Below are 24,371 nucleotides of genomic sequence, written 5' to 3'. Positions count from 1 at the left end.
CCCAGAATGGGAGAGGTCCACAGCATCGTGTCTGCTACTGGGGTCATCCCGAAAATTCTTTCTTTGAGCCGAGAGTTGCTGAACTCCCATCCTAGTCTTTTTATCCCATTTTTTAAAAACAATTATTTCATCCACCTGCAAAACAGACCCCCAAATATTCAACACAAGAGAATAATAGTAGGACCACATCTCTCTGCTTCTCAGAATCCAGCAACAGAAGATGAGAAGAATGAAAATAATGTTAATTATAATAAGAGACAGTAGTGGTTCAAGAGTCATCCCTGGACTCAGGAAGCGCTTCATTCAGACACTGCGTCTGACACATTCTGGTTTTGGGAGTCATCTCCCTCTTCTGGGAACGCAAGCCACCATCTAAGACTAGAAATCACATTGGCAGACAAAATATCTTCACTGGAAAGCTTCCTATATGGACGAAGTCAAAGGTCTAAAATTAATAATTATACATACAATTGTTTTTATTTTTGTGAAACACTTTCCCCCGTTATCTTATATTTGGGGACTATTCTAGCATGGCCATTCCATGTTTACTTCTCTCATACATGGGTGTAGTGAGTGCAAAGAAGGCTGTTCTTGGTGAAAGGAAGATGTGCCTTGGATGCACACTAGATGTGAGACTCTGGTCAGATCATCTCAGAGGTTTTTTTAATTAAGCCTCAGATACTCTCTAAGACTCCAACTACCAGAGGAGTCACCAGTCGGCATCAGTGAAGGGTATTTCCACACCAGAAATTCTCCAAGTCAATGAAATTGCAGGAGCAGACCAAATGCTTATCTGACAGTGTAAGGTTCACCAGGTACTCCCAATCTTCATCTTATAACAATGAAAAAAATAATACCTGGTATCCATAAAGTAATTTAAGGTTTACAAAGCATTTGAAATATATTCTCTCACAAGAACTGACCTGTATACAGCACTTTAACTGTACAATGTGATATACATATAGATCATATATATGTGTATATATATATATGATGTATATATATATACATTTTATCTGACCCTGACAATAATCTTATAAGGTAGAATTATCCTCATTTTACCGATGAGCAAACTAAGACCTAGAGAGATTCAGAAGTGCTACAAGTGGGATTTGGACCCTGGTCTGCCCTAACTCTAGGTCCACTATACTGCTGCCTCTAACACATTGGGTTATATGGTCTATATATATTTCACTCTAGTTTATATTTTTAATAGTAATTAATGAGAAAAACATTTCATCTCAAAATGTAAAGCCTGAAGCTTGAACTTATCCCCAAACAGAAAAAAAGTATAAATAAGACAAAAGGTTCAAAATATCCGCCATAATATCTTCTCTACATGAAGACTATTGCAGCATTCTCAATGCTAGAGCAAAATGAATCCTATCCTGGGAATCTAGAGAAAGTCTCAATATCTCATTTTTAGTTAGCTCTTGTCAACCCCCAATTTCATTAAATATTCAAATTTGCCATGAGGTTGTGCTCAGTACAATCCATCTGTCTGTGGCCCTCCCTCCCTTTGACCTTAATCTGATGGCCCTTTTGTAGCCAAGTCATTTCAGAAGGCGATGGGAATTTGTCTCCCCAACGGGGCTGTGGAGTCAGATCCCCTGAGAGGCCTTACGCCTGGCTGCGATGGGCCATTCCTCACAGTCACATGGGTCTAGTGAAGGGACCTCCTTTAGACTCAGTGCCATAAAATGATGAGGGAAGAGGATGGGGGCAGTTTATTAGGGAAAATTACCTCTACCAAATTTCACACCCTGAAAAGCAGGTCCATAATTTTAACCGATAAATTCGATTTAACAATATAGCACCACGGTTCCTAGGCCATCCAATGCCAACTATTTTTCCCTGTCCAAAATCCAACCAATGAGATGAGATTTTGTGACTCACCATAGATACATCTCACCCAATAGTATGAACGTGTTGCGCGGCCCAATCAGGTTCTGACACAATTACAAAAAAGGGGGAAAAAAAAGGCACCCAAACCATGGCAACAGAGACAACAGCCTGGCAGTGGCAGCTGCTCCGCAGACAGACATACAATTTTTAAAGGGTCTTCATTAAAAAAAAGTATCTTTATTGCCATTTTTGTCCCCTCCCCCCTCCCACAGGCCATTGATCATGAGGAAAGAGCCCCCTTTTAAAAAAAAACAAAACCAAACAATCTACAGTCATAAACTCTGCAAAAATGGTCATCATCCGACCCATCAGTCCTGAGAAGCCACTTAGTAGCTACGTAAAAATGCATGTGGTGGGATGGACAGACTGACTGGTAGTTAAGAATCAACGACTGCTAGCAGGTTCAGAGCTGGAAAGGGCCTCAGCAGCCAAATAGTCTGATCCCTCTCCTTCTACAGAGGCAAGGGAATGGAAATGATTTACCCATGGTCACACAAGTTAAGGTGCTAGTGGTAGAGTAACCTCCAATGCAGGTCCCCTTCCATGCAACACTCCCGACTCTATCCTCCTGACCCTGTTTACTGATTCCATTCGCAACAACAAGAATACAGAATGTATTACTCTTGAAAGATGAGAAAGCACCTCACACACAGGATTCCCATCTCCTACCTACAAGGGTGTCACTATCATTTCCAGAAGAGTCCCTTGAGGCTCACACGGTGAATGCCCATGCTCTCTCGGCTAACAAGCAGCAGAGCTGAGGCTTTCCACCAGATCTTTCTGATTCTAAGTCAACCACTCCACCCCCTATCCCACCATGCCTCTCTACCACCTGGTCCCTTAATAGATCAAAGCTGCTTATTATCCACAAACCCAACAGCAATGTGGGACAGTAGAACCTCAGCTCCGCCATTTACTTCCTCCATGACCTTCCCTTCCATGGGTCTCAGTTTCCTCTGCTACGAAATGAGAAGTCTGAAATAGACAGTCTTCCAGTTCTGTATCCAATGAGCCAATGATCTCAGTTTGCCCTTTCCTGAAAATGGGCAAACATATAAGTCAACAAGCATTTATTAAAGGCCTACTATGTGCCAGGCACTGGGTTAAGTACTGGGGATACAAATGTCTCATGAGTATTTTTCAAAATAAAGAATATGGCAGGGATAAGCTTAAGGACTGGCATGGAGGCAAGGAAAAGACCTCACTGGATGGCTGAAACGTTTCAGCATTAGTTGACAACAGCCTAGCAGGTTCTTTTCAAATTTGCCCTCAATGTACAGGCATAAATAACTCTAACTCACACAAAAGAATGTCACATAAATCATCTTCTCAGACAAGCTAAGCATTCCCAGTCTCTCAATCCATGGGAGTAGGCAGGGCTTTTCACTTTTGCACTGAAATCATTCATAGTTAAGCTTGTGGAAGTCTGTAGTAGCAAAAACACCCCAAGCTGCTCACATGAAGTTATTTAAATGCATTAAAATTAAATCTGTCCCCGCTTCCCTTTTCTCTTTTCTCCATATGAAACTCAGTTGAAAGTCATCAACATTCTCTTCATACAATTACATCTTCTCCTCTAAAAATCTGTATATTTTCAAATTGGTTTTAAGAATCAATTCACATGAGGCCATGCTCCATGGGATAGAGTCTACATATTTCTATAACATACTAAAACAGAACTGATACCTCTACACACATCAAGGAACCTCAGAATTATGTCTAGTATAAACACATAAAAATTAGTAAGGGGCATTGAGTGACACAATGGGTAGAGGGCTGGGCCTCAAATCAGGAAGACTCTGCTTCATGAGTTCAAATCCAACCTGAGATACTTCCTAGCTGGGTGACCCTGGGTAAGTCACGTCACCCCATTTGCCTCAGTTTCCTCATCTGTAAAATGAGCTGGAGAAGAAAATGGCAAATCACTCCAAGTATCTTTGCTGAGAAAACCCAAAATGGGGTCACAGAGAGCTGGGCATGTCTGAACAACAAAATGAGTACTGGACTCAGGGCTGGAAAGACCTGGGTTCTAGCTCTAGATCCAAAAGCTGAATCTAAAGATTACTCTCTACATAGCCCCAAGTAAGTCACGTCAGAACTCTAGACCTCAGTTTCTTCATTTGTAGCACAGGAAGAATACCAGCTATTCTCCCCATCTCACGGGGCTATGAGAAGCAAAGGAGAAAATGAACATGAAAATGCTCAGTAAGCACGGATCTTCTCAAAGTAAGATGTCACTGTGGACTTGGAGACATCTTCAGTGTTTATTAGCTGGGTGACTTCAAGCAAGTACTGTAACCTCTCTGATCCTCAGTTTCCTCATCTATTAATTGAGAATAATCATACCCACTTCTAAGGCTTAATTCCGAGGGCCATCTCAAAGTCTAACTGAATCCAATGGCTTTTAAGATAAAATATCAAGGATTACCCCAACCACCAGACTTGTCTATAAAAGGAGGCTTTTAAACACTTACAACATTAAGACAAGGAAGAGCCTCGGTCCATTCCAGATTCTAACCCAAGGCCGATGGCCCCATGACCAATGTAGCCCTCCCCAGCTTTGATGAAACCTCACCACATGACTGATAAGACTTGAATTCAATACAAGAGAATCTCAACTTTCAGTCTGGGAGTCTGGGGGCTGCGGGAGAAGGGGAGAGGGCAGGTAAAGAGGAGTTAATAAATAAGAGGAGTTTAAAAGGGGGGAACCTGCAATCTAAGCCACCGCTGCACCCCTCCAAGGGCTTCAATACCTTTTCATTTGTTCTGAAGCTAAACTGTCTTTTATACAATGTCTCCCCCAGATAGAGTATGAACCCCTCAAGAGCAGATACTATCCCTTATCCCCAGTGCTTGGCACATAAGAAACACTTAATAAATGCTTTTTCACTCACTCACTCATTCATTCACTCCTATTCTCTTCACCAAATTCACCTCCAATGCCCATTCTCCTTCTGTAGAAGGTGGGTGCAAGATGAGGGGAGTTGTGGGGTATCATTAAGTACAAGGAAATTAAAGTCTTCCAAAATATACAAGGCAAGATGATAAACAGAAAAGAGTTCTGGCCCTGGAGTCTGAGGACCATCTCTCCCTCCTCTGTGGGTCTTTGGACAAGTCATTTCTCCTCTCTTGGCCTCAGTTTTCTCATCTGCAAAATGAAGCAAGGGTAGAACAGATGGCAAGTGAAGTCACTTCCAGCCCTGGATCTATAATCCGATGATTAAAAATAACTGATATCCAGTTTCCCCTTGGCCCCTGGTTCTTTCTCAATTAATAGTCTGGATTAGCCAGGTCTTGGGACCGATCAACCATCAAATAACGCCACACATGAAGTGCTTTCTTTAGATTTTATCTGCACTGAAGTTTGCACAAAAGACATGAATTTGGTATGGATGAGTGCAAATGTCATTGCTTTTCCACTACAATTTTCTGAATCCAGTTAGAACCAGGAAGAAAGTGGCCCCTCTCTGGAAAGTCAGCCTTTTTGTCAACCATGAACCATGATTTTTTTTCCCTTTAATTAAGGCTTGGTCAATCAATAAATCAATCATTCCACCAATGGCATCATTATGAAACAACTATCACGTACTGGGCACTATGCTAGGCACAGAAAGACACAGACCCTGCCTTGTTACTTATTTGTTACAGTAATATGAAAAGTAACTCACTTTCTCATATGGGATTGCTGTAAAAAAGCACAGGAACTATCTGGGTGGATGAAGAGAAAGAAAGTCTATGACTGGAGATGAAGCCATGTGAAGAACCAGGAGGATCCTTGGATCTAAGGCCTTTAAAAGAAACCAGTGTGTCTAGCTGATGATCCAACTTGGAGATTCTAGTTGAATTCTGGGAAGCTGGAAATCATGGAAGCACTCTAGCGGAAGGGGGTACCTTTTTTTCTTTCTTACTGGTAGGCAAAAGGAGTTCTTGATTTAGAGTTATAAAAGAATTTGGGAATCACCTAGTCCAACCTTTGCATTTTACAGGTGAGGAAACTGAGGTTCCAAAAGGGCAGTGACATGCCCCAGGCCACAAGGGATCTAAGTGTCAGGCTCTCTAACGTCTGACTCAGCACCCATCAAACCACAAAAAAAAAAAAAAAACAGTCCTTGTTCTTGTTCCCTTTGGAACAGTGGGGGTGACAGGTGGAAAAGAGCAGATCATAAAGGGATGTTCTTCACTTAATTCTTGGGAACCAAGAGAAAAATCTTCAAGATTTTGCTTCCCTTTCTTAAGAGAAGTAGCCCTCTTAAATCCATAAATTCATCACTGCATCAGCTCCCGAAAATGCCTCACTCTGAAACCAGGCTATGCAAGAAGTAGGAAGGGATAGTTTTACTGGCACCTCTCTAGGATTGTAAAGATTATCAAGTGTCTTCATCTCGTTACAACCCCCACCCAATTTACAGAGATAGAGTATCATGGATATGGAATATTCCATATAATGTCAGGCTATTCCAATATGTCACTTTGTGGGACTTTTTTTTAATTCTCTGTTATAAGGATCTCTGAGATGGAGAAAAGGAATGAGCACATAGGGAAATGTCGGTGCTATTAAAAAAGGGAGAAAACAGTAAAAATTCACTTAAAAAACAAAGTGTTTTATAAATGTTATCTCATTTGAGTCTTACAACAACCCTAAGTGATGGATATTATTATTTCCAATTAACAGATGAGGAAACTGAGGATCAGAGAGGATCAATTACTTGGTTGTAGTCACACAACTATTAAGCATCAAAGATCTAAGAGTCAAATGCAGATTTCTCCTGTCTCCAAGTCGAACTGGGTTCTCTAATACTCAAATCATCCCTTTGATGAAGAAAGAGCAAGAAACTTTTCAGAAGATCTCCAGATGGACACACATACACACACATACACTCAAAATGTGTGCTTTCTTTCACTCTCATTTTTCTCACACACATACTCTCTCACACATACACACTCACTTCTCTCTCATACACACACTCACACTCATTTTCCCTCTCACACATACACACACTCTCACACACACTCCTCTCTCTGTCACACACACACACACACACACACACACACACACACACACACACACACACACACACACACACACCCTACCCCAGACTTTAAATGCCTGATCAATTTCAGAGTAACACCCATTCTCTACACCACTCTCTGACTAACACACAACTATTCCTCAGGAAAAACAGTGCTGACCACTAATAAGCCAAGTAGTGGGTCCACTCCTACAGCTGAATCTTCGTATTGTACGTTTCCTCTCCCCCTCCAATTCTCAAAATTGTTTTCAATAATCCATATTGACATTTGTGAACAATTAGACCGGCTACTGCTTCTGTGCATGACTTCAAAGGCAGCCGCGCTGCTCTGGGCCCTGTGGAAGCAGCTTGAGGGCTGCACCAAGGGAAACACCCAGCCCTACTGTGTACAGCAGCAACCACAACAAAGCCTGTGGTTTCTCCCACACTCGCCTTAAATAGATTTAAATTAATGCTGTTCATCATTGGGTGGAAAAGAAGGGAAATATAAAAAGGGCAGTAACTTGGGAGGCAAAGCCAGCCAACAGAACTCAGAAATTTTCTTCCCAACACGCAGACCTCATAGCTGTAAACGGGCTGACCTCCACTCAAGAGCTCCAGCCATGGAGGTAAAATGGCCCCTTCTCTCCTCGTCTGGGACAGGTACATTCTCACTGTCCTAGAATGAGCAGCATTGCCCTAACAAGATGAAAAAAACCATACATATATGTGCGCACACACACATATCTATGTATGTATATATGTGTGCACATATATGTATGCACACATCCAAAATGTATGTAAAATGCTGCTTAGATGGCATGTAATGACCAAAACACAACATATCAAAGTCATGCTATAGTGGTAGAGTTAACATCCTATGTCACATACACCTACGGGCCTTCATTACAAATCTCCTTTCTATAGGAATAACAATGATGATAACAACCATAATAGCTAATGTTTATACAGTCTATTAAAGTTTGCAAAATGGCAGGTGTGTGCCATATATGTGGTACACACATATGAACGTGTATTAGTTACATATGTGCACATATACATATACATAGAGCAATATATCTATATATCAATATAATATATACAAAATTTTTGTCTTCAGATAACCCAGAATGTCAAAACCAGATTTCAGCCAGTTTCGTTGGTTTTGAGGGCTACTTGTTGTCAAAAGGAGCTTGATGAGGCAGTCAACAGGCAGTCGTCACATGTTTTACTCTTGCTTAGGGTTCAGGTCAGCAAGGCAATGTGCCCTCTTGGTTACAATAGGAATAAAAAAACAGCTATATCTCAGGCTAGATCCTATGACTGCCAAAATCCATTCGCTTCTCCTACGCCTCGGGGACTCGGTCAAGCCAGTTTCCAACACAGAGTCTGCCATTGGGGTTGCCGAAGTCACACCTCTGAGTTTGGGTGAGGATACAGATGTGTAATTCTGGAAAAGGTCCTTCTAAGGTCATAAAGTATGAAAGGTGCCAGGGAAGCTGTCTGGTCCAACCTTCTCCTTTGCAGGTGAGGAAACTGAGGACTCTAGGGGTGAACTGACTTGCCCAGGGGCACACTAGCATTCATGACCTTTTTTTGATCTACGCCAGCTCTCACAGACACACGAATGCAGGTCTCTCTTCATGTTTAAGAATCTTAAGGAACTTGGTCAAAGGAAGCAGTGTGCCACAGTGGGTAGAGTGGTAAACTTGGAGTCAGGACAGACCTGAAGTTCCAGTCCTGCTCATCTGACTCCCAGGCAATTCTACTGATTCTCTGCACTCAGACAACTTTCCAAAGACCTGTGCTACACAGCAGTATATCAATGGAAGGTCTTTTTAGCAGCTGGTCATTTCTATACCATGGATCCCATTCTTGTCCCTCAAAACAAACAAACAAAAAACAACCCGGAATCCTAACATTACTGTAAGCAGGCAAAACTGTGAGAGAGGTCTCCTTGGTGACTCAAACAGATGGCCTTGCAGACAGGAAGATCTGAGTAGCTGTGTGACCCTGGGCAAGTCATCAGACCTCTTCCAGCCTCAGCTTACTCACATATCTGTAAAATGGGGATTATAGCAGCACCAACCTCCCAGGGTTGTTGTGGAGACCAAATGGTATAACACAGAGACAACATTTTGCAAATTTAACATACTATATAAAAAAGATTACCATTGGGATTGTCATTATCATCATTCCTACAGAAAAGAGATTTCTAATGGGCCCCTGTGGGTGTTCATTATTTAATATGTTAAATCTACCAGTGGAACATGACTTTGAAATTTTATATTTTGATCACTGCAGCCCATTTTAAGGATCATTCTACACACAACTTGGATGTGTACATGCAAGCACGAACACACACACACACACACACACACACACACACACACACACACACACACACACACACACACACACACTCCTGATCCTACACCTGCTCTTTAGCAGTGGGAAGTAGATTCTCAATCTGTCAACATGGCCATCTGGTCTAACTGCATATCATGGCTTTCTATAATACTACATGATGGAATGACAATCAAGTTTTAAAAAATCATCTGAAAATGCAGCAGAATAAAAGAATCAGACATGAGCCTTAAACGCACAAATGTGGGACAAGTTGGAGACAAGCCAGGGCACCACTGCAAAGATTTCAAATTTGCTTTCACCCCATCCTAGGAGGGTTAATGAGATGGACTGGTGAAAAGATGTGCAATGAAAGTCCAGACAGGTACGTACTTTCACGAGGCACTACCAGGGTTTCTAAGTTGTCAGGACAGCTTTCTCAGAGACACAAGGGATATTCTTGAGCTCTTTCCCAACTCTGTGGCCCACTGAACTCACTGTCCTGTGCTACCAATGAGGGAAAGGGAGAGGGGTTAAACAGCATTACTACCAGTAACAACTGGTCACAAACGTTGCCCTCTACAAGGAAGACGTGCTCCTTCTGCATTACAAGGCAAGGCAGCAAGTACATACTAAAGGCTTACCATGTGCCAGGCCCTGTGCAAAGCACTAGGGATACAAATACAGGCAAAAAGAAAGACACAGGAATTGAAAAGTGTTCTCGCTAAAAGACACAGAGCTAGTGAGCAGGGGAGAGGGAATCTGGGTTGGAATCCCACCTCCCTGGCCACGACAGCCCACTCTTCAGCTTTGCTTTCCTCAGCTGGACAATGTGGCTAATAACAGCCTTTGTCTCACAGGATTTGGTGGAAAGTCAAAATGGAATAAAAAATATAACGATCTTAGTAAATCATAAAGCACCCAAAAGACTGCACAGTTTTGTGTTGCTGTTGCTACAACTAGCATTATAGTTACTTTTAAACGAGAGCCTCTCCTCAATTGCCTGTTAGTGTGTAGAGCCAGTCATGTCCAACGAAACGCAACCAAGTGATATCTTTCAGGTTAAGGTCAGTTGGGCTACTATGACCCCGGGGAAAGTGAAGGCAGCCCAGTGCAGAGCAAACAGTGATGAGAAGAAGAAAGAGGAAGAGGAAGAAAGGGAGGAGGAGAAGAAATGATAATAATAGGTGTGTAGATTGAATTTGAAGGCTTCTCTAGCATTTCATGTGCATAGTAATATTATTTGAGTAACAATAACGATTTAAGATAATTCAGCAGATATCATCATCTTCCTCCCTTCCTTCAAAACAACAACAGATCTAAGATCTATAAAGAGATCTGGCTTCCCAAACGGTTTTAAAAATTAGCAAAGGTATCAATGAAACATGGTATAATCCCATTTGCTTCATTTATCCAAAGATTTTTTTTTTAAAACCCTCCAAAGTAAAACTACTCCTACTCAGACACACATCTGTACACAGCTGTCTTGTTAGCTTTAATTCCCTCCCAGGCCAGCTAATGACAATTGTCAGAAATCCCAGGGGGGCCACAGCAATTCAGTGGCCCACAGACAGTCATCTACCCCCCTTCTCTAGACAAGTCCTTAAAAAGTCTGACCTCTCACCCAATGGAGCTCCCTCAATTCAGAATCTTTTCTACCATCTGATTACCTTAGCAGAAGTTCTACTGGGGTAGTTAGGGGAAGGAGAAAAAAAAAAACAAAACAAAACCTCAAGAAAGTTCCCGGTTGAATGCCTACTAATGAATAAAGGTTAACTTTATCTGAAAGGTCACATGCCTGGTGGCTAAGGTGATGACCTTAACAACTGAAATTGTGACCTTGCCACGTGCCAGGGATATTGTAGATTCTGATACAGATCATGAGCTAAAGGACTAGTCTGGCCATAAATTAGCTTTGACTCCCACAAAGAAGACGGTGGACCATGCTATCCTCCTATCTCCAAGTTGCTATACAAACTTCAACGACTCCTAAACCAAGGGTCTAAAAAATCCTTCCATTCTACGAGTTGGAATGCCAACCCTCACAGTTAGTGCTCAAATTTCACTACATTTTGGTTTCCTTAGAAAGAAAAAAAAATACATCAAATTCATATAGCTCCAACGTTTCTCGTCGTCAAGAAAAAAAAATATTGGCACCGAGATCCTGTATTGTACTTTGCAGCATCCAAATGCGTCTGAGAAAGAATAAAACATTGTTCCTTTAATAAGATAATTGAATCTGCATTAGCAGAAACATTCTTCAAGTATTTACACGTGTGTTCTCTCAAAGATTACAATTTCCGACCAAAGAAAAGGCCTGAGAGCTAGGCAACAATTACCGCGTCCATTTTGGGAGGCACAGAGTACGTCGCTGTTGAAGACATCGAGAAAAAGGCATTTTTGGAACCAGATACTCATTTTTTTTAAAGGGAGAGAGATAAAAAAATAAATAAATAAATAAGTGCTTTGGATAAAAAGGCCACAATTGTCTTGGCATATAGCTCAAGGCACGTTTCAGAGTCTCTGCCTCCTGCCAATACTGGCAAGTTCTCAAAACTTTTAAGGAGGTAAAAACATTGTTTAGTGTTTACAAATCTTCAGTATTCTAGCAGATGCTTGTCAAATCAGTTATATGTAAGTTGACCAACCTACCTAATATTTGAATTGGCAACTTCCCTTCCATAAATAACAGGTCTCGGACTCTCTCAGATCCAGCCTAAAACCTTTTCAGACAAAGGGCCCTTAATATTTCCTTTTGCAATGCTCCTGTCGCTCACACAGCAGAAGCTGCCATGACTGCGGGGCCGTACGAACCAATGGCCGCCGAGTTGGCCACTATTCAGACATTGCCAAGGATTCTGGGATGCAGCAAGAAAACCAAACTGAAAGGTAGCCCGATCTGTGATGTTTCCAATCAATTCTTCCAGAGACCTTCGGGGTGTGACTCTTAACCTACACAGTAACATTCTAAATGTCATTTTACAAACATATTCTCCCCTTGCCCCAACATACACACATCCCACCCCTACCTAAAAAGGGGGATCTGCTGACAAATATGTTAGCAGAGTCCACTGGAACAATGATATCAAGGAAAAAAGTCAATAAACGGCACATAAAGAATGGGAAGAGCTTGGAAAAGCTTAGTCTTTTTAACTCCAGGAGAATATTTAATTTTTTGAATGTTTGAGGGACAGACTAAATTTAACCTACTGCTCTCTTATTGGAACGGACATATGTCAAAATCAATTTCACCTGTTGGCAAACTCCAATCTCTAAGTTGGTCAAACCAAAGTATTCATTAGGTTTTTTAAAATTTCTAACAGGTCACCACAAGACAGGATGGGTCATGGTAATTGGAGACCATGGTGCAAACAAGTCTTTTTTTTTTTTTCCAGGGAGAACTGGTGAAATAAGGAAAACTTGCCTTTCTCTACCATAATCTCCATAGTGACATGTACATACAAAGAAATTTAAAATTACATGCTGGCAATATTGGGGCTTTTTTAAGTTTAAAAACATGTGGGTTTTGCTAAAGAGATTTTGGGCTACTTGCTTTTTAATTTATGCTACCTCATACTGGCCAATGCATACACATAAATTCCAGTTTAACAAGAAATCTTTAATAATGTGACTATCATGACAACTTAGAGATGACATTCTGGGAAATATTCACCTCCCCTACGTCTATACTTGCTGGGTCCAAAAGATCACAGGACTGGCATGCCAAGTCCTTCCTGAGTCCCATGTAGAAAGGACCTGAAGACCCTAATAGTTACATTCCCAAAGTATACATTGATAGCCTTCTGTGACCTGCTGACGACCAAAAGAAAAATTTCATATTTCTGTAGGTCACCAAAAGTCCTCCCAAAATAGTACAGTGTGGATCTTCTGGTTTGTTTTTTTTTCTATACTCCCCAAGAAAATGAATCAATAGGTAAGAAATAAATGAAATATGTAAATAAGTGGACAGATGAAAGAAAGATAGGTAGATAGGTAGATAGATGGATGGATGAAATAATCGACTGGTAAGATTCTACAACTTTCATTCTTCCATCTGGCTCAAGTAACCGCTATGACGGTAATCTAGCAAGACCGGTATGTACATATGAAAATCAACAAATTACACAAGACTGGAGCTTTCACATAACACAATGTACCTTTTGTCTAAAGCAAGACTAAAGGAGAATATACAAATGCATTATTTTATGCAGCTCTCAATATGTTCCCTTCACGCTGCCTCTCAAGATCTCCAGCAGATTCTCTAGCAAAGCATTCTTCCCCTCCCCGCTCCCCCCAAGGAGTCTGTAAAAGACAACACTGACTCATTCCCTTTTTGAACCAATCCAAGTTGAATCAATCCCCAGCTCTAGGATGGTCCGCTTTGCATAGACTGGTTACTTTTGACATTAGCTTCTCTGTCAATTCCTTTAAATAATACACACACAGCTCCCAAATAGCTCCCAAATGTCTATACTCATGATATTTTTCCAGTGTAAAAGACCAGTAATTTGATAGGTTATGACTCCACTGTTTTTTTAATTGGCAGAGTGGGCTTCAGAAAGTTATCGTGTAGAAGTACGAAGAATCTGTCCTTGGTAACAAACACGTGTGCGTGTTAAACTTGTTCATTTACTACTTCCAATACACCCTTTCTTAGTCCGCCAGCTTTGCACGTTTTGGTCAATATCACTGAGTGTGTTTTGGACATACCTACAGGAAGCCAACCTGCTTTCCTAACTACTTACCAACAGAACTCACTCAAGGCCACGTTTCCCACCTAAAGGAAGGGTAGGCACTGTTGCTAAAGCTTTTCTGCACTGGTCTGGGCCTCTCTGAAGCCCTCCTGCCTGCCCTACATGTTCGGCGGGTTCTTCACCAAGCTCAGAAACACATCTGCAGAGCTGGTTGTCGTTTGTACAACAGAAAAATGTATGGGTAAAAAAAATTTAAGTTAAAGTAGAACAATGTTTGGCTGCCACCACACTTACCTGCTGCGTGAACAAAATATGCCAAATATAAATCGAGTTCCTTAACAGAAACTCCTATGTGATGGGGCTGGACACACAGCCCTGGGTTTGAGCATTGTGGGGACTTTACAAGGCGCTCTCCGTCAGTACTTTCGAGTGGAATACCTTTAAATAAAATCACCATCACAAGGTCCAACCTCCAGACTTTATCTGCCTGGCGAAGGCAGTCAATTCTTCGCATCTTGCCTTTCTGGTCTGGGTTAGAAAGAACACAACATGGAGGCTTTTTCCCCGTAACCGTGAGAACAAAATCCTCGCGATACTCAGGTCGGATGTCTTTCCTTAATTTGGCCAGAAGTCTGGATGCCCATTTCTGTTTGACTTCAGGTTTCTCACTTAGCAACTCATCCTTCACAGCCCTTTCCTCCTCTTTTGACATGCGCTTCTCGTGCTTTTTAAAATATTTTCGCTTTCGGGCTTGCAGGTTGAACCACGTGTAGGCAAATGCTCGGACGTGGGGCAGAAGTGCTTCAATGAAGGGATGAAATTCATCCTATGGAAGAGAATTTTAAAAGTATAAATGTGTATTGTATCTGTGAACAGGAAACCAAAGAAAAAACACTCTTTCTTAAGAAAATATTCACATTTTAAATGCAAGTGCAATTAAACACTCTCTGTATGGACACACCAAAAGTTTTCTAAAGGAAGGAGCCACAGAGAAACAAGTGCCATCTCCCAACCCTACCACAGAAGGGAGAGAAAGGCTAAGTTAAAGAACGTTAACATTTATTCAGCATCACTCTTCCTCCAGTCTTGTTAGCGAGTGAGGCCTAGTGTTCAAATTCATCTGAGATGACCAATGGAAGACAAACTAACCCAAGGGAGGAAAAACAGCCTTAGGTGGACCTTAGCAGGGTTTCGAAGCAGGCATATCTAACTTTGTTCTAGCTTTGACCCCACTACTTGTGGGGTAGCCAGGGCATGCCCGCCAATTTGGCAAATACAGAACCTTTATCTGCCAATCAATGTTTGTCCATAGAAGTCCAAGGCAAGGCATGGTAAAAAATTTCTCCAAGATGGATTTAGCAATGGCAACCAGTCACGCTAGAAAGTTTTTCTCTGAGAAACTTTACAGAGAGCTTTGAAATTCCTTTTGATTAATATTTACTCTATTGTAATAATCCCTTTGGACAACAAAAAGAAATACAGCTACCTCCCCTCAAATAACAAAGATTCAGAAAATTTGGGCAGGTCTCCTTCAAAAGAAGTAAATTGTTACCTTTGATATCTCTCTGACCAAAGCAGAATACTAATGATGTGACTCCATAATATTGGGAGCAGATAATAAAAAAGAGAGGCTGGTGTTGAGAAAGACACACTTGTAAATAGAAAATCTGAAAGCCTCTTCATGACCAGAAAGGTTACAAATATGTTTTTGAAAAATGTTATTTATTGCAAAGAAGAGGAATGATTTGTTTTTAAATAAAAGAAATTTTTCTGGTTCTGTCTTGCTAGGAATTGAAAAAGTCAGTCTTTTTCAGGTTTAAGATATTTTGATAAATATACTATTAAAAATAAAGGGCTATCCATTTAAGCTTTTTTAAAGTACACAACAAGTAAGCTGAATTTAATAAAGTATGATGATCTGTGTTATTTTATAATGTCAATTAATTCAGTGACAATACCTGATATTTTCCAAGAAAAAAAGCCTATGAGAAACATGGAAGTAGAGCCAACAGAAGGCTTTCCGAAACCACAGAATGCTTCCTTAATATACGGCTGGTAACAAATGACTCCATCAAAAAAAATTTTTTTTAAATAAAATAATTTACTTTCAAACAAGTAAGGATTAAAATACACATGCACATAGAGAGTTTCTGGGTTGTACCAGTGGGCAGGAGGGGCACACTAATGTTTTAAAATATGCTTTCATTTTGAAATATAGTTTCTAATGGTCTTCTAAAGGAATAAATAACTCAAAGTTCCCAAGCAATTAGACATCCCCCCAACACACACACACACACACACACACACACACTGTCATCAATACTGAAATATTACCTTGGCTTCATAACCTACTCAACACGTGCCCTTTATAGGCCAACAGGTTAAAAATCAGATATACATTTGTTGCTGTGTAGGGTTAGGGTTAAAGAAAATGTGAGGCACAGTGATGAAGGAAAATCAGCCACGCTAGCACAAAACTAGTCCTAAGTATAAATGAGTATTAATAGGATATTTATCAAATAAATCATTTCGACCAGGGGCACCTATTTTTTCCACTTCTGGGCAAGTCGGGCCTAGTATTTCCCGTAAGTTTTGAGAAATGTTCTTTTTTCAGTAAGAAATTTTTTTTTTAAGAGTAAAGGCAGACACGATATATGTGCCTGCTTTCGGTGGCAGAGAAATAGCTTGACAGAGGGAGAGAAGCATCGGGAGCCACAAGAAGCCATTAAAAAAAAAAAAAACCACAACACCAAAATGTTTCTGATGCTTGAGAGATTCCAGTTCAATGCTCTTAAAAAAAAAAGTCCCTTTCTTTCTCTTCTTTTTCCTTTGAAGTTAAAGTTATCAACTAAGGCACACTCAGACTATATAAAAGTTCTACCTCCAACAGCAGGGTATTTAAACATCCCCAAATTCTGGATACATATTTGGAAAAAACTCTGAACTATCTAAATCATATGCCTAATACACTGCTTCCCACTGGCGGACTTTCTCATAGCCAGGACGTGTTGGGACCAAAGCTCGGTACTATTCTGGTAGCAAGAACTCAGAGTCTGCCTTAAACTCCAAAGTGAGCTTTTACACACACATACACACACACACAGACACACAGACACACAGACACACACAGAGGCCCTCCACTTTAAAGACCTCAATCCCATTTCATTTTATAGGGCAAAGAATTATTTAGCTCCAAGCAATTCATAGCTTATGGTAAAGCTCAGTGAAAGGCATGATTAATCATAAAAACATTTTACAATATTCTGAAGTGACTTTTAAATGGGAAATGACAATATGACCTAAGTGTGTGTAGCTCCCTAGTCACTTTCTAATCATCCCTACCTGTGCACACAACCCACTTCCATCTCAGTGTGCACCAACTGTAGAGTACTATAGGCATGTTTACTAGCTATTGAAATTGAATTCGCTCCTTAGTTTTACATCAAAAGTACTCGGATTTTGTTTTCCCTCAAAGGCCTCAAGAAGATGGTTTTGTTTTGCTTGGGTTCATTTACAAAATCAAAAGGTTAAAAAATATATATTTTTGAATTTTAAATCTATCTTGTCTCATGTAAGGTTTAGAGAATATATAAGAGATGCCAAGATAAAAATATTCTCTGTATAGAAACTACCACATAGTTCAATCTTAAAAAGCTGAACAGTATCACTAGCTTCAACATACATGGTTATTGTTACTAATTTTTAAAATGGCAATGTATTTTTATAAACCATGTTTATATCATCACAAATGCAGTCCTAAGCTCAGCAATATCCCAATATCGTCCAGCGAAAACAAAGACCATTTTATATGTGCATACACATACTCAGGAAGCAAAGCTAAGTGCTATTGACAAAAATAAAAAAAACCTTCAGTTTCCAGACCTATCATAATTGGAATCGGTCTCTACAGCATTGATCTGATGGAAACTAAGAAGCATTATCGGTTGATATTTCTGGAATCGAGTATTGGGCCAAGGCTCACCTATAAATCGCTCACGGACTAGCACTGCATGGCACTGGAGATGCCTGGGCATACTATGCCCGTGTGTATTCTTCAGGCAGCCTTTGCTGGCCTGGTCAGAGTGTCCAAAAACACTGTACAAAGTACATGGACCTCGTCCTTCCAATTTCAGTCTTTCCAAGGTGTTTTCTGGACCAGTTTTTTTTTTTCTTTTTTAATCAGAAGTAGGCTGTTTAGGAAGGTTTTCTTGCTAAAATGATTCCTAAACTTTACCAAATGTACCAAAGCCTTAAATAAAATCATTATCTAATTTTTGAAAGTGTACGAAGTCAAATAAAATAGTTTGTAGGGAGCGTTCAGTGTACATTTTCTTCATAAACACAGAAGAAAGTGATTCTCTGCCGCTTTTCTAAAAGAGGCCTGCTGAATCTATTTAACTCCTTCCCCCATAGGCCGCAAGAACAAAGTTTACATAATGAGATAATAGTTCATTAACCAAAAGAAAACTATCTTTAGATTTTTCTGAATGTACTCCTGGGCCTACAAAGGAAAAGGGAAACTTTCAATAACAATTATGAAGTAGGTTTTTCCAAATGCCACTCCAAATGGGCCCGATGGACAGAACAGAGGACCTGTATATCCTGGGTGCTATCTAACTCAATTTGTACCTGTGGGTTAAACTCCGGCCAGAGGAAGGCTTCCGAATCTGAGCCTTGTCACTCCAGTCCCAGGGACTCTTTTAAAGTCTCTACTTGAACCATATTCTGAACTCCAATGCAATGGTGAGCCCAGCCAAAGTGCTGGGAAAGTTTCCTCCAAGTAACTAAAATCCCAGAAGTTGGTAGAAAAACTTTTTACAAAGATCTCCAATTTTAATGCAATACTTAAATACTAAAAGTATAATATCAACCCTGATGTGCACTGGAGTCTTCTGAGATTAAATAACTATTGTTATTGTTGGTGTTACTGTGAGATACAGGAATGATAAAGTTGCATATAGAAAACGAATCCCCAGGATTACAAGGAAAAGGAAAATGCTCAGCTTCTGGTCCTCCGTGAGGTAGTTCCAGTCAAACCGTTATTTCCAGCTAATTGAAGGCATGTAGTTTAATGTCTGAACTGTTGGGGGGAGGGGGGTTTAGAAGGGAGATCTCAATAATCACTATTTGAATAAAACACCTGGGGGAGGTGAATGTCCAGAAGAGAGAGACTTGAGCAGCAAGAGCATTGGCCCCATTTTTAAAAAAATAATTTATAAAATCACTTTGACTTCGTGCCTTTGAATTTATGAAAATAAATACTACATCCTCTCCAGGAGCCGGGCTGAAGCCGGGAAAAAGCCACATTTTGAAGGGAGTGGAGGGGAGCATGGGGAAGGGGGAGGGGTTGAGAGGGGGGAAGAGAAGGGGGAGGGGGTGAATACAGAGAGTTGGGCAGAAAGAAAAAGTTGCCCGAAGTCCAGAGCAGGGAGTGAAGGTAGAGAGGAGCGGCCGCAACGGCACCTCCAGCTCAGTGGAGAGAGAGTCCGTCAGGAGAAGACCAGAGAGCGAGAGAGTCTGAAGCTGGACGCTCCGGGGAGGGCGGCCGGCCGGCCGGCAAGCCCACAGTCCCACTCTGCAAATGGACAAGCCGCTGCGGAAGAGCAGCCCGACGGAAATTCACAACCCAAAAGAAACTGACCAAACTCCAGCGGGGAAAACGCAACTTTTTTTTTAGTGTTGCGTTTTCTCAGCACACGCACCGAAAGTTTTATTTCAAAAAAAATTCTCAAACAGAAAGAAAAGTAAAAAAAAGAGAAGGGGGGACCCAATGGAGATGGGCACCTCACCCCCCAGCAAATGATAGGACCCGCGCGAGTCCACCCAACCCGTTTTCACCGAGAAGGGTCTGACGTCCCCGTAATCTTAGGCTGGGGAGAACGATCGATCTGGGGACAGCGACAGGAAGGGAACCCTCGGCTCCTGGAAACTCCTCTCCCCTCCCGGCCGCCGCGGGACCCAGATCGCCCAAAAGCAAAGCCAAAAAAGTAGAGCTGGAGGGCTGGGGAGGGAGGATGGGGGTTTGAAGCCGGGAAGGGGGAGCTAGTCTTCTCGGATGCAGAATCCCCCAAACTGGCTACACGCGTCGGGGCGTTGCGATTGCACTGTTTTTGAAAATCCCTTCGGTCCCGGGCGGGGGGGGGGGCGCGGGGGGAGGAAGAGGATACCTCTTTTCGTGGGTCCTAGCCCCCATACAGTGGCCCGAGGAGCAGGGGCTACTCCTAATCCCCAGACCTCTCCTGTCCTGATTTCAGCTGACTAGGAGTGACAGGGGCTCGGACCCGGCTCAACACGTGCGGATCGTCAGAATGCACAGCCCTCTTCTGCAACTGGCCTCCCCCCTCATATTAATTAAACCATTAATAAGTGGGCGCCATTAGCCATGTGCCGGTGCCCGCACAAATGGCCGTGGAAGGCGAATGCAACCGAATGGAAACAAAGTTACTTTCTTAAAGCTGTATTTCTCCCACACGCAGGGAGAGCGAGCGAGAGGGAGACACGCACAGAGCCAGGCACACCCGGAGGGGGGGAGGAGGGAGGGAGGCAGGCACATGCACAGAGCAGGCAGAACCAGCCCGATTGTCCACCGCCGCCCCCCACCCCCCTCCCGCGCCCGCCCCCCTCCCCCCGCGCGCCCAACCTCTCCCCCACCCCCCACCCCCCCGGCATCCAAACATCTGCTTACCTGGGTGAGACAGAGCGGAGAATACATAACTGCTGTGGGGGGCTTGTGTATGGGTGTATGTGTGTGTGTGTGTGTGTGTGTGTGCGTGTGTGTGTGAGTGCTTGTGTGAGTGTGTGTATGTGTGTGTGTGTGTGTGTGTGTGTGTGTGTGGTTTGGAGGTGTGCGTGTGTGTGTGAAAAAAGAGAAAAGAGAGGGAGAGAGAGAAAGAGAGGAGGAGGAGGGGGGGGAGGAGAGGAGGAGGAGGAGGAAGGGGGGAGGGAGAGGAGAAAAAAAAAAATCAAGCCCGCTTCTTGCTTTCACATTTCCAACTCTGCTCCAACTGCAGCTAGCGCTCGCTCACCGCCGCTCCATGGGCTGAACTTTCACCCCGCCTAGAGTTTCCCTACACTGCGCTAGGCAGGGCTACTGTACCCAGGCGTTAAAGGCATAGTGCACACTTTCCCCCCCCCACCCCCCTCGGCTTTTTTTTTTCCTTTCCCGCGTCAGCCCACAGGCTCCTCCAGTCCCCGGGAGCCAGCCAGGGCTGTTGGTCTCCTCCTCCTCCTCCTCCCTCCTCCTCCTCCTCCTCCTCCTCCTCCTCCTCCTCCTCCTCCTCCTCCTCCTCCTCCTCCTCCTCCTCCTCGTTCTCCTCGTCCCCCTCCTCCTCCTCTTCCTCCTCTCCCTCCTCCTCCTCCTCCGCTCTGCGCCTCACAGCCACCACCGTCACCGCCACCGCCGCCGCCACCGCTACTGCCGCCGCCGCCACCCCAGCAGAGCCGAACGGAGCAGAGCCAGAGCTGAGCCAGGCAGCTCTCTGGCTGCTGCCGATGGGGGGTGGGGAGAAGAGGGAAGGGGGGAGGGCTGGGGAGGGGACGGGAGGGGAGGGGGGGCGGCTGCAGTACTGATCGGCCAGCCCTCCCTCCCTCTCCTCTTCTCCCCTTCTCTCTCTCTCTCTCTCTTTCTCTCTCTCTCTCTCTCTCTCTCTCTCTCTCTCTCTCTCTCTCTCTCTCTCTGTACATTTGTATATTACAAGAGAACGCAGTGTGAGTACGCGCGCGCATACACACACACACACACACACACACACACACACACACACACACACACACACACACACACACACACACACACACACACACACACACACACACACACACACACACACACACACCGTCGCTTCTCCCGGGCACCGAGGGCGACCACACGAGGTGCTTAAGCAAACAAAACTAGTTTTCAACATCCCTCATCACCCGGTCAGCCGCAGAGCTTTAAGGAACACGCTGGAGCAACTTTCTCCGCTTCACGCACACCACAGGACGTGCGTGTGTGTCCACGCATTGTGTGCATTCCACTATTCCATACTACCACATGCATGATATATGTGTATATATGCATATATATAATACATATATATGTATATATAACAGTGTCTACTCTACTGTACTCCCTCCAACTACAGCTGAAAGGGGAAAATCTCTGATTCGACCCTCGCTGGGAGCAGCGATTGATCGGGATAGTTAATTGCGCACTGGGACCTTGAAAACTTTTACAGGTTCTCGTCCTGCTTATCTCCTTTCTCAGCTGTGAAAAGGGACTATTTTAGAAGAACCCTTCATCTCAAGGCCAAAGAGAAGAGCGTAGGAAAAGGCGGGAGGAGGGAGCATTGAAGAAAGGTAGTATAAGATTAATAAATGTCCTGGCCCTGTGAAACTGGTAGCCTTGAGCCCACAGGAAACACCTAAAAGAGTTCTACCAGGCTCAGAAACAACTACGTATATTTTCTACCCACCTAGTATGTTTTTAAAAGGCGGAGAGGCACGAGGGGGAAACTGGAAGAATAGAGGGAGGGGTTGTCTTAATAGAATAAGCTAGTATGACTCCTAAAGTGTGTTTAGAGATGGGCATTTAAAATTTAAAAGTGAATATTTCTTGAAAATGAACTTTCCTGTCATTCTGATCCAGTTCCTGGATGTCTTACCCAGCTCCTCTTCCTTCCCTCCTTCCCCCCACCCAATACTTAAACAGCCAGGAGCTTCCTGCTATGATTTTAGATCTAGGAGGTATTGTTTTGGCAGGGGAAAAAAAGGCTTTTTTTATTTGGAAAAGTACCAATAAGCGAGTTTTCCTAGTTAAATTTTTTAAAAAGTCTCTCCAGTCCAGAACATCAGCATATTCCCCTGGAAAAAAGAGCGGGAATCTCTTTCCTTTTTCTCTCACTTCCATCCTCCTCATCTCTTTTCCTTTCTTCCAAATCTGCAACCATGTACCCAAAACACAATTCACTCCATGGGAAAAGGAAGAAAGGACCATACTGGAAGGCTCTGGCACAGGATAGCAATGAAACTGGAGCAAAGCTCCAAGGTGCCTGAGAGTAGCTAAAGATGCTGTTTTAAAAAAAAAAAAAGTCCAGGGGGGCAACCCACCTAAATATATGCAATGCTGTGTAGTTCAAGTTCACTCTCGTGAACTAAAAAGGAGAAATGTAGTACTGGAAAAGATCACGCTTATACCGAGTCTTTGAAAATATTCAGCATCTGTCTAAAGTTATTTCCAAAGCTTACCTCCAGTTAGTTTATGACTCCCCAAATGCTAGTGAGCCCTTCTCCAGCCTGCCTTCCTCCCCAGAAACCCTGGAAAGCCAAGATTATTAGGAGGAGGGGAGACACCGGTAATGACCTCAAGGAATCTGATTTCATCAGTCAATAGCAAACTCTTTGCCATTGGTCCTGACCCAGACAGACGGATGGACAGACAGATTGGGGGCGGGGGGGGGGGGGGGAACAGTGAGAGAGAGAGAGGGAGAGAAAGAGAGAGAGAGAGAGAGAGAGAGAGAGAGAGAGAGAGAGAGAGAAAGAGAGAGAGAGAATCTGGACTGGAACTTCAATGAATTTCAAGATTCCTCGTTCCTCGATGAGAGTTTCTGGCTGACAGTCCTGACATGTAACTGAGGCATGGGGAGAAGTTACAGTTGAAAGTGTGTGTGTGTGTGTGTGTGTGTGTGTGTGTGTGTGTGTGTGTGCAGTGTTACTCCTGCCACTGGGAATCCCTCTTCTAAATGCGATTACAATCTTGCTTTTCATATTGTGGAAGATACATTTCACATCTGCTTCTTTCCCTTTGGCTCCTAATCTGCAAAGATTCATACAGTAGGACAGTGGTGGGAAGGGAGAGAAATAAAGGAAAACCGCTGGCACCTTGCCCTGGCTTCTATAAAAATAAAAGGAGAAAGAGAAGAAAAGTTAATGCTGATATTTTTCTGCTTTTAAATAGCGTTTGTTGCAGCAGGCAGGCTGACCCGCAATTTCCAGCTTTTTGCGGTTAACAGCATTATCTTAAGTAACTTTTGGCGCCCTTAGTAAGACTTTTGGATATGGGACGGTTGTTTGCGCCCTCTAGGCAAGGGTTGAATCCCAAGACTTCCACATCCGCTCTTTCCTTCTCTCTATCTCGCTCGCTCTCTCCCTCCCCGGGGCTCGCCTCCTTCCCTTTCTCCCTCCCTCCAGAAAAAATGAAAATAAAAAAATAAACCAGCTCCAAGTCGGGAGGGGACTCCTACCTCCTAGAGAACAGAACTCCGACAAATAGTTACAGTTGCAGAATGCCTGCTCCTGCCTGGTAACTTTCTCTCCCACCAGTCCAGATTCAAACGCTCACAAAGAAACAGAAGTGTTAGATACAGGCTATATTGTCAACTCTTCCCTCTGCCCAGGTTTGCAAAATTAAATCAGTTAAGACTGAAGGTATTTTTTTAAA

The 24,371-nt window shown here is 42.9% G+C and overlaps 1 protein-coding gene across 9 annotated transcripts in view; it reads right to left on the bottom strand.

Moving 5' to 3' along the window:
* NFIA (nuclear factor I A) overlaps nt 1–24,371 on the bottom strand; it is a 455,027-nt gene that overhangs the window by 428,235 nt on the left and 2,421 nt on the right. For 8 of the 9 annotated variants that reach the window (XM_072649684.1, XM_072649685.1, XM_072649686.1 and 5 more), the window contains exons 1-2: nt 20,640–21,030; nt 14,249–14,780 (exon numbers count right to left, since the gene is read on the bottom strand). In XM_072649684.1, coding sequence (XP_072505785.1) covers nt 14,249–14,780; nt 20,640–20,666 — 559 coding nt within the window. In that variant the 5' untranslated portion in view covers nt 20,667–21,030. Of the gene's footprint in view, nt 1–14,248; nt 14,781–20,639; nt 21,031–24,371 lie in introns of those variants that run through there. The other variant, XM_072649683.1, reaches the window with a different exon arrangement.

Source organism: Notamacropus eugenii, chromosome 2 (genome assembly GCF_028372415.1).
Source record: "Notamacropus eugenii isolate mMacEug1 chromosome 2, mMacEug1.pri_v2, whole genome shotgun sequence".
Lineage (NCBI taxonomy): Eukaryota > Metazoa > Chordata > Mammalia > Diprotodontia > Macropodidae > Notamacropus > Notamacropus eugenii.
The sequence above is the reverse complement of the archived record's forward strand: the minus strand, read 5'-3'. Positions and strand labels throughout refer to the sequence as shown.